Below are 12,239 nucleotides of genomic sequence, written 5' to 3'. Positions count from 1 at the left end.
TCCCCCAGAAAAAGCCATATTCTTTAATGAAATCTTGTGGGGGCAGACGTATTAGGGTGGATTAGGATGGAAACAATGGGGCTTTGTGTTGACGGGTGGAACGTCAGGGCAAGTGGGCTTGGATCCCACAGGAGTTAGGGACATGGCTCAGTATTCAGACAAGCAAGCAAACTCTCTTTGCATTCATAAATGGTGAACTCACTGCTGGTCATCTCTTACAATTGGTTCAGTGTTTCCATGGAGATGTGACCCACCCAACTGTAGGTGATAACTCTGATTAGATAATTTCCATGGAGGTGTGGCCACGCCCATTCAGCATGGGCCTTGATTAGTTTACTAGAGCCTTATATAAGCTCAGACATAAGGAGCTTGCTGCTGGAGCTGAGACAGACATTTTGAAGATGGCTGTTGTAAGCTGATGCAGACATTTTGGAGAACACCATTTTGAAATGCAACCCGGGAGCAAAGGACAAGTAGATGCCAGCCACGTGCCTTCCCAGCTAACAGAGGTTTTCCGGACTCCAGTGAAGGCACCCGATTGTCGATGCGTTACCTTGGACACTTTATAGCCTTAAGACTGTAACTGTGTAACCAAAAAAAAAATCACTTTTATAAGAGCCAATCCATCTCTGGTATTTTGCAATCTGGCAGCATTGGCAAACCGGAACACTAAGTAAACTCACTTATGTGAGGTATAAGAAGGGCTATCATCATGCTCAATTCCACTCAGCAGCAGAGATGCCTCCATGCATGTATGTTTGGGTATATTCATTTTTCTGTTCCACTTGAACCCTCCCCACCTGAGATAGCTGTGCCTCTCCCTGGAAATACGTATGCATGGTACATCTGTAAGGGAAATGTCTTAAAATTTGGTTTGTGATTATCATCTAACTTTAGGAGTTGGGATGAAGAAGATAAATCTAGTATCAGCCTGTGTATGGAGATTCTTTAATGCAAACATTCCTCTCCTTTAAAAAAGGAAAAGCGAAACTATGTTGACCTATTTAGGAGTTCAGATAGTGAATAGATTTTGGATTAGATGCACCATAGATCAGAGATTAATTTTCTTTTGTCAGTAATACCTAACTAGAAGAGATTTTTTATTAAACTTCTCTTGCTAAGTAAGATAGATCAACTGACTGCAAATAATTAGATTTACATACTTCTGACCAGGAAAGAAACAAGTCAGTGAGAAAATAAACACCTGATTTTGAGGCACTCACTTAGGGAGAACTAGACCAGTCAGGAAGGGATTTACCAAAAAAAAAAAAAAAGAAAGAAAGAAAGAAAGAAAGAAAGAGTGGAAAGAAGGAAAGAACAAAGAAAGATACTCCAAAATGAATGCTTTCATTCATTCATTCACTCAGTGAATATTTTTTGGATACCTACTGTGTGTTAGGTATTATATTAAACACTCAGATTTAATGAGGAATAAATCGTTTTACTCTTATGAATCTTATATTCTACTGGGCAAGACAGAATTAAAAAGTAACTAGATCTGATAAGGATATAATATCCAGAATATATAAACAACTCCCACAGGTCAACCAGAAAAAGATAAATAACCAAATAAAAAAATGGGCATAGGACTTGAATAGGTATTTCCCCAAAGAAGATACACAAGTGGCCAATAAGCACATGGAAAGATGTTCAACATCATTAGTCATTAGGGAAATGCAAATCAAAACCATGATGAGATACCACTTCACACCCAGCAGGATGGCTATTACCAGAAATAAATGAACAATAACAAATATTGGCAAGGATATGGAGAAATTGAAACCTTGTGTGTTGCTGATGGGAATATAAAATGTTTCCGTCACTATGGAAAACAGGTTGGTGGTTTCTCAAAAAGTTACACACAGTATTACCATATCACCCACCAATTCCACTTCTAGGCACACACTCAAAAAAGGTGAAAACAGGGACTCAAACAAATACTTGTGCAACATTGTTGATAGCAGCATTAGCCAAAAGGTGGAAAGAAGTCAAGTGTCCATCCACAGCTATATGGATAAACAAAATGTGGTACATACATACAATGGAATATTACTCATTCATTAAAAGGAATGACATCCTCATACATGCTACAGCATGGATGAACCCTGAAAACATTATGCTGAGTTGAAAGAAGCCAGACACAAAAGGGAAATATTGTATAATTCCACTTATATGAAATATCTAGACTAAGCAAATTCATAGTGACAGTAAATAGACTAAGATTACCAGAGGCTGAGGAGTTGGGGGAATGGGGAGTTTTGCTTAATCTGTTTGGGGTGATGAAAAAGTTTTGGAAATGGCAGTGCTGATGGTTGCACAATGCTGTGAATGTAATTAATGCCACAGAACTGTATGCTTAAAAATGGTTTAAATGGCAAATTTTATATTATCTATATTTTTTAACTACGATATATTTTAAAGGAGCTAGATAGCTAAAATAGTATTACACCATATATTATGCAGAAAGCTAATAGGGGCTGAAAGAGTGAAGATCAGCTTGCAGCTGTTGGTAACACATCCGTCCTGTTGGAATGACGCTGCGAGAAGCAATTCCATCTCTCCAGCTCAGAGCAAATAAGGAATAGGGGAATCAAGAGCATCTGCTCTAAGCCACATCCATCCTGAAGGAAAACACATCCAGGGCATGAAGGAGAGTGAAATGGGGCAGGTGGTCAGAATGGTTCTCTTCTTTGTATACTAGCTACAAAAAACGAGGTCTCTTTTTCTTCTTTAGGTGCAGGTGGAAACAGAATGTAATTAGCAAACTCGAGCTGATAGACCAGAGAGAACTGAAATGGACTGTCTGTAAATTATTCAAGATAGCCCAGAAACAGCTCAGCAACAGTGTCTCGAATTTGACATTATTATTACTATTTTTTAAGATCCACACCATGACTATCATATCATCAATTATGTATTTTCTGGTGTAATTTGGGGACATGTGGACAGAACAGCTGAGGCAGTCAGACAGGTATTACCCTTTCTTGGCACAGCCCTCCGTATGGAAAGCACCACAGACAGTATTGCTTGTAAATAGCAATTATTTAGGAGAAGTAAACAAAAAACAGATCCCTTCAATCTGGTCTTTTAGAAATAACAGAACAAAAAGAAGATGGTGTGTCTGAGTGGACTGTTTGATTCATCTCTTCACTCCCCCATTCCTCCCAGCCCCCCATCTCCCTCTCTCCCCTCCCACCTGATTTGGAGAGCTGAGGAGGATAGGCTATTATTATTCAATCTCCGTTTGGATTCTCCAGTGAGTGTCTTTAGAGGCTACCAGAGTTCTTTCTTCTAGAAGCTAGGAGAAGGGCAGAAATCAACAATTAAGCTTTTTTTCCTTTTTAAAGTGTGTGTTTCTTTATACATCATAGGGAAATGCATATACTTCCTTTATTTACACATATTTATTTGATGATTAAAATAAATTTTGTGATGAATTGTGAAGAAAACATTCTCCTGACAGTCACTGTGACAGAATTAACCATAGGCAGGAGTTAATTGAGAATGAGTCCTGTATTTTCCAGGATACTCCTGATTTCCTAAATTCTATAGTATTTATCCCAAAAGGATGTCTCAAACTTCTTAGGCAAGAGGCCCTGAATTTTGGTTTGTCAAATATTGTCTGTGTGTCAGGATTATAGGGTGTTGTGGCTATTGTATCAATAACTTAAGATTGGATTTTTAAAATAGCACGCAAAGTACAGCTTATCCATCCAGATTAGTCTTTACTTTGGTGGGCTCTTTGTGTGTTTCATGGATGCTGGTGTAACACAGAACTTCATTGCCGCTTCTCTTTTCTATTCCCTCTTGGAGGTAGTCGGAGATTGAATCATGTCGCCCACAAAAGTGTGTTCAGTTCTTGGTCTGTGCTCCTGTGGGTGTGAACCCATTTGTAAATAGGACCTCTGAAGATGTTCTTTTTAGTTAAGGTGTAGACTCATTTGTGAATAGGATCTTAGAAGATCCTGTTTAGCTGAGGCCAAACTGAATCAGGACAGTCCTTAATCCTATGACCAGAGTCCTTAAAAGGCAGAGGAAACCTGGACTCAAGACAGCCAGAGAAACCCCCAAGAGGAGACCAGGGAGACAGTTTGCCATGTGACGCAAGCAGAGGTGCAAGCCAAGGGGCCCCAGGGATTGCAGCAAGCCAGCCCCAGAACCTTACAGAATCCAGGAAAAAGCATGGCCTTTCAAGACCATGATTTTGGACTTCTAGCCTCCAAAACTGTGAGCCAATAAATTCCTGTTAAGCCATCTAGTCTGTGATATTTGTCAAGGAAGCTCTGGCAACCTAAAATAATTGGTGAGCCCTACGAGGAAACCAGTTGTGTTTCTTTATAGTCAAAAGTCTTGTTTTTTAACCAAAAACTATACTTTACAACTTGCTACACATCCTAGTCAATAAATTAGAAAGAATCATTTTGGTCTTCTTTAAAAAGCTCAATTTCCCCCAATAGGATGGAGATTTGCTATTATAGAGAATGTTCAAAAGACTATTTGTTGAACAAATGAATTTACTATAGGTTTGAAAGCCCAAACAAGTGAGATCCCCAGGACTTAAAGAACTCACAGATGGGTGACAAAAAAACACTGTTGGCAATCTCTGTGAAATCAGAGAGAATTGGAGAGGTGCCAGGAGGCTAGAGATGGATAAATATTGTTCATATCTTTTTATGGGAGAAAAATGTAACATAGGAAATTGTAGTTGAATAGACTCAGTATTTTTTACCTCCTCCTAGTAAAATTTGATAAGCAAATAATTGGGCATAGAATTTGTCAAAACCTTCTTGAAATTAAGATCTACTGGGTCTCAATGTTTCCTCTGAGGAAACTGGAGCAAAATGACAGTACAATTAAGGGGATTTGCAGCTTTATGTGTAGTTGAGCGAGTCTATGCAAAAAAAGTGTTGACACGGAAAAAGTTAGCAATATATTGTTCAGTGAAAACTCAAGTCTAAAAGAGTAGAGTACAGTCCTATTATTGTTAAAAAAAAAACCATTAGAGGTGGATATATATATATATACCAAGAAAAATCACTGGGAGATTATATCTCAAAATGTTATTAGTGGTTTTATCTGAGATTTTTGTTCTTCCTTTGCTTCCTTTCCTGCATTTGTAAATTTTGTATGATTATGTTATAAATAAGTTGTTTTTAAGAAAAATTGCAAAAGAAAAAAGTTCCAAGAGTACAGAAATATTGATTAATGTATTGATTTCAATTAGAAGGATGTGGTAAAGGAATGGTGTCTCTTTTACTGTAATGTGTAGTTCTTATTATATGAATGTTAACATATTCTCTTGACTGGAGTTCCCCAAACTGCCGCGACAGCAGAATCAGATGCTGAATTTCACCATGAAAGATTCTGATACGGGAGGCCTGGCGTGGGGCCTGGGAATCCAACCATAGGACCTGGATAAATTATGGCACATCTATAAAAGTCGAGAACATATACCCATTTGCAGTGAGATGGAGGACACTAATTAATGACCTTAAAGAGAGTATCTTAAATGAAAAGAGCTGGTTACAAAACAATATGATGAAATTTTGCAAATATGAGGAATTTGTACACAAACACACATAAAGACCAAAAGAACATGCACTAAAATGTTAACAATAATTGCTTGACTAATGAAATTCTGTGTGATTTTTATCTTCTTCTTTTTGATTTGTTGCATTTTCTAAGCATTATGTACTCCTCATGTGCTGGGTTTGAAGTTATTTTTAAATTACTTGTTCACATCATTTCCTTTACAAGGGCAAAATAGCAAGAGATAAAGAGTTGACAGAAAATTTCAAAGTGGAGATAAATATTTAACCAAAGAACATCCTGTTTTCATAAAAGAGGGATCTATGTGGAAACACCAGCTAGATGACGGCTTATAAGTTGCGATGAGCACTTAAAAAGTTGGTGAGGTATTAATTGTTCAGGATGCATTGTAAGTCTAAATCCTGATTTATATTTCCACTAAGAATTCATCCCTTTATCTGTCTCCAAGTTTCTTTGGAGTAGATAGCCTTCCCTTGAAGAGGAGGGGCTGTGTTGCTGAGTTTACATATTTGTTCTCCACTGACATCTTTGCAACCTATTTGTCCTCACAGGGACATTCCAAAGCCTTCACAATCTGCCTCACCACCAGTAAATGGTTTCACCAAGTTGATTAATCATTTCCCCAAATATATTGGATTTATATTTCAGACCTATTCATTGAGTGTCTACTATGTTTTGGAGACCAGAGATGAATAAGGGCTGAATAAAAGGGCCCAATTCAGGTCATGAGATGGACACTTAAAAAAATATATTCAGTTAAATATGAAACACTGTGGTAAACTGAGAGCATGAGATCAGAGCAAAGTTCTCATTCCTGGCTGCACATGAGAATTAGCCCTGGAGGCTTTTGGAAAAATAGACATGAGATGCCTTGTCCCCACTCCCAGAAAATTGATTCACCAGGTGAGGTCCTTGTAGCCACATGTAAAATGATCTTCCTAGGTGATTCTGATTTATAGCCAAGTATTGACACCTGCTGATAGGATCAACTAATTCTGCCTGTGGATGTTCCAGAACTCAGCAATGAGGAAATGCTAGTGAAGCTGAATCTTGGGGGATGAATAGATGTTTGATGTTAAAAGGTAATCTAAAGAGAAGAAGTAGGGTTCAAAGTCAAGAAGCCAGGCCAGGACCCAGTAGATGAGTAAATTTGTAAGTGGTTCAACATTGTGGAAACACGAAGGACAGAGTTCAGGCCACAGTGTGAGAATAGGGTGTAGAGGGTACATCTGCAGGGGTGATGGGACGTGAGAGGTTGAGTGCCAAATGGAAGGAGCTGGAGCTCCTTGTGAAGCAAGAGTGTGTGTGCGTGAGCGTCCAACAGTGGTCTGCAGGAGAGGGGGCCCTGGTCACAACGGCAGCGGTGGAGAAGGAAGAGGCCACCAGCAGTGAAGACTTTTGGGTAGGATTTGAGAGACATTTCTGCAGTAGAAGTCACAGAATTTGGCATCTGTGCATGTGGTGTTATTAATCAGTACCATCACTTCTGGGGTTTTTCAAGTCTCCACTTCTCTAATTTTTCCTCAAATCATGGAAAGCATTCCCTCCTATTCACATACCCCCAGTTATTTTCCCTTTTCTCTTATGCCTAGAGAATACTAACTGTGAAAAAAACTGCCATTATGATGATAAAATGAGATTATATATATGTTAATATACGTATATTCATTTTATCTGTATTTTTAAATTGCATATATAATTTTCCTTTTCATCGACAATCACCTTACAGAGCACACACTGAGTATGTCCATGAGCTTTGTGAGCATAGTGCCAGGGTAATTACTCGAGTCCACTCTCGGCCTGTGTTCCATTAAGCTCTCTCACTTGACATTTCCAAATGCAAATATATCTGATAGATATAAATAAGGCGTCACGCCTCTGAGTTGTACCCATTTCCACCTTGCCGTTTCTTCTCCTGCCTGTGTTCAGGGAAGAATATGCCATTTTCATCTTCCAATATTTTCTCAGTTGGAATTTTTTGAAGAGTGCATTGGTGAGTTCTGTGCCTTCCCAGATGTACAAGTGGATGTGTTTCTTCTCCTTGCAGAATTCAGTGCCTTTTCAAATACCTTGAAAAGATGTCAGAAGCAGAAAAAGGAATACTCAGCATTCAGCCAGCGGACAGAAGAGGCCTCGGCTGCACAATACTTCCAGGTCAGAAAGTTGCCCCAGGAGGAATTTCCTTGTTTCAAGCTAACACACCTGTGGCCAGTGGGCAGGGTGGGCGGGGATAAGACCCTTGATGTTCTAGTGCAGTGGTTCTCAGCGTGGAACCCCCAGACCAGCAGACCTTGGGACGGGAAAATGCAAATTCTCAAGCCCCAGTCCCACCCCAACCTACTAAATTTGAAACCCTGCAGATGGGCCTGTCTATCTGGGTTTTAACAAACCCTCCAGGTGATTCTAATGCACATTAGAGTTTGACGACAATACTCTACTGCATCCCATCCTCTGTTTCCCGGCAACCACCCATCCCATAATGTAAGAAGCAGAGCCAGGGTTAGGAGAAGGGGAGTGGGCATTTGCACAAACACAGTGAGTTGCTTTTTGGGTTTTGCACTTACAGTGCCTCTCTTGCCTTATCCTAGTCCCAGTTCTGCCAAGTAAGAACTGGATTTGACTCCTCACTGTCACTTATGAGGTTGTCAGGGCTTGGGCACGTTGCTGTATTTTCTGAGCTTCAGTTTCCTCAGCCAAGGAGCATAATTCATCAAACTGTTTGTTATGATTTAACTTTATCATATAATATATGTGACACATATAGCATAGTGCCTGGCACATAGAAAACATTCCTGAATGGTGGCTATGACAATGATGATATTTATTACTAACTGTGGATACTCGTGGATTTAAATGCACTGCATCACCCTGCTGGCTTGACTTTTTCCATCACGACCTCCACCATCTCTACCTTCTGACTAACCCATTCCTTGCCTAGAATTTCTATCAAAGTTCTATTTTCCAGCTGAATCTGTTGAATGATAATCCAGTAGACTTGATTCTTGATGATAACTGTAAAACTATATAAGCTTTTATTGTGTGACTGTGGTAGTGAAAACCTGGTGACTGACATTCCCTGTACCCAGGATATGGGCAGATGAGTAATAAAATAATGACAAAAAATATGTGTAAATAATAGGGGAGGGATAAGGCGTATGGGATGGTCTGGGTGTTCTTTTTTATTTTTATATTTTTCTTTATTTTGGAGTAATGAAAAATTTCTAAAACTGTGGTGATGAATGCGCAACTATATGATGATACTGTGAGCCATTGATTGTTTACTGTGGATGGATTATATGGTGTGTGAGTATAACTCAATACAATTGCATTAAAAAAAATAAAATAATGTAAGTTCTCTTTTCCTCTCAAGCCTGATGGGCTCATCAGGGCAGACCATCTCTTTTGATCTTGACCCTTTTCTCTTTGACCCTGTTATTCTTGACCTGTCCTCACTCATAGCCTCTGTTTTGGGAAGGGACCCTGTGCACCCCTGCTGTCAGTCCCCCAGCCTGTATGTATGGTAAAGACCAGCAGTCAGAAGACTGGGTGTTAGCTAGAATTGTCTCCCTGTAAAATAGGGCCAAATATGGATACGTCCCTGCATCTCTCAGAGCCTCAGCTTCCCTGTGAGTTAAATGGTTTGCCTGTCTGACCAAGAGAGCTGGAAGGACCAGATACTTATGAAGCTGCTGCCTGGTGGGTTCTTCAGTCTCCCTCTCCTCTTTCCCTTTCAGTTTTATGGCTGCATTTCCCAGCAGCAGAACATGATGCAAGATTTTGTGAGGACAGCCACTTACCACCGAGCCATCCTCCAGAACCACACTGACTTTAAAGACAAGGTAATGCCGGCAGTGGTGTATTAATCTCACACCATTTTAAAAAGGTTTGTTAAGAACCAGAGTCAAAATTAAGCTTTGTGAGCCAGGAATTCAAGAGACTGCTGTGCTCTGTTTTGGTGCATAGAACAGGTCAAGAGTTTTATTGCTACGTAATGAATAGCCTTTCATAAGTCAATCTACTTCAATTTTTTCCTAGACTTGACAAGTGCATGCATTTAATTCCTTCAAAAAAATGGATATGAATGATTGCTAACACATTTTATCACTGTTGTCCATTATCCTCCTACCTGTTAAATAGCTGAACTGTTCAAAATACGCTGCAGTTCATCTCAGTGACAAGAATCAGGAGACTCATCAGTCCTAGGATCTAGTTTCATATTCCTGCCTTAACTAGCTATGTGATCTTAGGCAAAACACTAAATTTCTTTAGCCTCACAGTCTGCTCTACTGCAATAGTCGTTATAGACCCATGGCTTTTGACCTTTGCAGCATTAATTCCCAAGGAAGGGTGTGGTAGAAGGTTAAAATAATGATCCCCATGAATCATGCCTCCCTGTGTCCACACCCCTTTACAAAGTGATATAGCTGTTCCTCTCAAGAGATGGAGTCTAATATTTCATGCCTTATATCTGTGCTGGCCTTGTGACTTGCTGTCATAATGTGACAGAGATGACAATTTATGAGTTCCAGATCCCAGGCCTTATTGGACGTTGTGATTTCTGCTCTTACCCTATTGGAAGCCTAAGACTCTTTCCCTGTAAGGAAGTTCAGGCTCACCTATTGGAGGATGAGAAGGCACATAGAGGAACAACTGATGTACCCTAGCCAACAGCCAGCACCAACTGCTACATCTTGGACATGCCAACCCTGCCAGCCTACCAGCTGAATGCAGAAATATGAACAAATCTAGGCAAGACCAGCAAAGAAACTGCACAACCATCTCACAGAATTGTGAGAAATAATAAATTGCTTCTAGTTTAAGCCACTACATTTAGGTGTGGTTTGTTACACAGCACTAGTTAATTGAAACAGAAGGAAAGATGTATGATAAAGTACTGGTAAATAGTCCTCCAGGTAAAGTTGGTTTGCCTATGGCTTTCTATCATTTCCATTTTGCTATCAAGCCCATTTTTTAAAATCCAAGATTTCCATATGGCTCTTCTTTATATCATCTATTTCTTTGCTGAGACTTTCTATTTTCCAATTGGTTTCAAGAGGGCTGATGATTGCTGGTTGGAGCATTTTTTATATAGCTGCTTTAAAGTCTTTGTCATATAGCGCTAATATCTATGTTATTGGCATCTGTTGATTGTCTTTTCCCATGGGAATTGAGATTTTCCAGGATCTTCATCTGAAGAGTGTTTTTATTGTACCCAGAATATTTTGAATATTATGTTATGAGACCCTAGGTCTTGTTTAAATTCTCTGGAGAATAGTAAGTAATTGATATTGTGGGTTCATATTGCAAGTTCTCACCCACCAGTTGCCTTGTGAAGGCTCTCATTCCTGTGTTAGTTCAGTTTTCAAAGACTGCAGTGCTCTTTGGATCTGTCCTGGGTGCAAGTGCCACTCAGCAGTCAGTCAGGCACCTGCTAATTAAGATCAGATCCATGCATGTACAGGTTGAGTGTGAGTCCAGGAATTAATTAAAAAAAAAAAAAAAAAAGCAAACTCAGCGGGGTTGCTTTCCCAAGCTCCTCCCTCTCCAAAATCGCCTGATACTTTCTGATTCCCTGGGCCTCCACTATTCCAACTCTGGCCAGAAAACTTACAATGCCATATACTTCCACAACTTTGCCTGCATTTTGATCAAGGAGAGAGAGGACAGATGGAGAAAAAAGAAAACAAAACAAAACAACTCCCCCCTCCTCAATAATGGGCTTAGCGCCTGCCTTTGGGAACAACAGCTCCACTGAATAGAGAGGTGGCTTCTCCTCCCTCAAATTTTTGCCTCCTGTAGGCTGCAGCTCCTACCACAAGATTGCTTGGGGCTGGAGTATGGAAAAAGGGAGGAAAGAAAAGAAAAAAAGAGAGAAAAGAGAAAGAAAGAGAATTTCCACACTTCTTCTGAGCATTAGGCTTTCCCTTTCCCTCTGCTAGGGCCAGAACTAGAGAGTGTCCCCTGAAGCGGGCTCTCTCTTCACTCTCGCACTCTCTCTCTCTCTCTCTCTCTCTCTCTCTCTCTCTCTCTCCCTCTCCCTCTCCCTCTCCCTCTCCCTCTCCCTCTCTCCCCCCTCCCTCCCTTGGTGCGCATTTCTGGAGTGTCACATTCAGGCTGAGGGGATATTGGAGGAAAAGCAGGGGGTAAACTCATTACCAGTTTGGAAGTATTTCTAATTCTGCTCTTCTTTCCCAGTCCACCTGCTACTATTTACTTCTTCCTCAAATAACTGCTCCTTGCATTCTCTTCAGGTTTTGTGGCTGTATTCAGTATGACAGACAGAGTGAGGAGGGCTTTTTCCAACTTACCCAGGACCAGACACTTTCTAAAAGCCAGGTGCAGACACTGTGCTGGGTGAAACTGTGGGGTAAGAGACAATGGCTGGAAACTTATGTTTCTCAAGGTGCCCAGGAGCCTTGTTTGACAGTGAAACCTGCTTGGTTAATAATTATAAAGTAAACATTCCTAATGGGAACATCTGGTTGTGATAGGCAGGCAGGGCGAGGATGCAGGGGAACAGTTCGTTTCTTTTCACACCTTACTGGGCATTCATGAGGAGGTGAGTAAGCAATCTTGTTGACTTAAGATAGGTTTCTTTCCAATTAAAAAAAAAAAAATCATCCCTGAACCCTTGATTGTTGATGTTTTCTTCATGGTTTGAGGATGTTTCCTGAAAGTATAGTTTAATT

At 40.1% G+C, this 12,239-nt stretch overlaps 1 protein-coding gene across 2 annotated transcripts in view; it reads left to right on the top strand.

Annotated features, from left to right (window-relative positions):
- Positions 1-12,239, top strand: part of LOC119545523 (histone-arginine methyltransferase CARM1-like) — a 280,411-nt gene that overhangs the window by 163,869 nt on the left and 104,303 nt on the right. For both annotated transcript variants that reach the window (XM_037851118.1, XM_037851119.1), the window contains exons 3-4: positions 7,598-7,704; positions 9,285-9,389. In XM_037851118.1, the coding sequence (XP_037707046.1) occupies positions 7,598-7,704; positions 9,285-9,389 (212 nt within the window). The remainder of the gene's footprint in view (positions 1-7,597; positions 7,705-9,284; positions 9,390-12,239) is intronic.

Source organism: Choloepus didactylus, chromosome 10 (genome assembly GCF_015220235.1).
Source record: "Choloepus didactylus isolate mChoDid1 chromosome 10, mChoDid1.pri, whole genome shotgun sequence".
Taxonomy (NCBI): Eukaryota; Metazoa; Chordata; class Mammalia; order Pilosa; family Megalonychidae; genus Choloepus; species Choloepus didactylus.
This window is presented reverse-complemented; position numbering and strand designations above follow the sequence as displayed.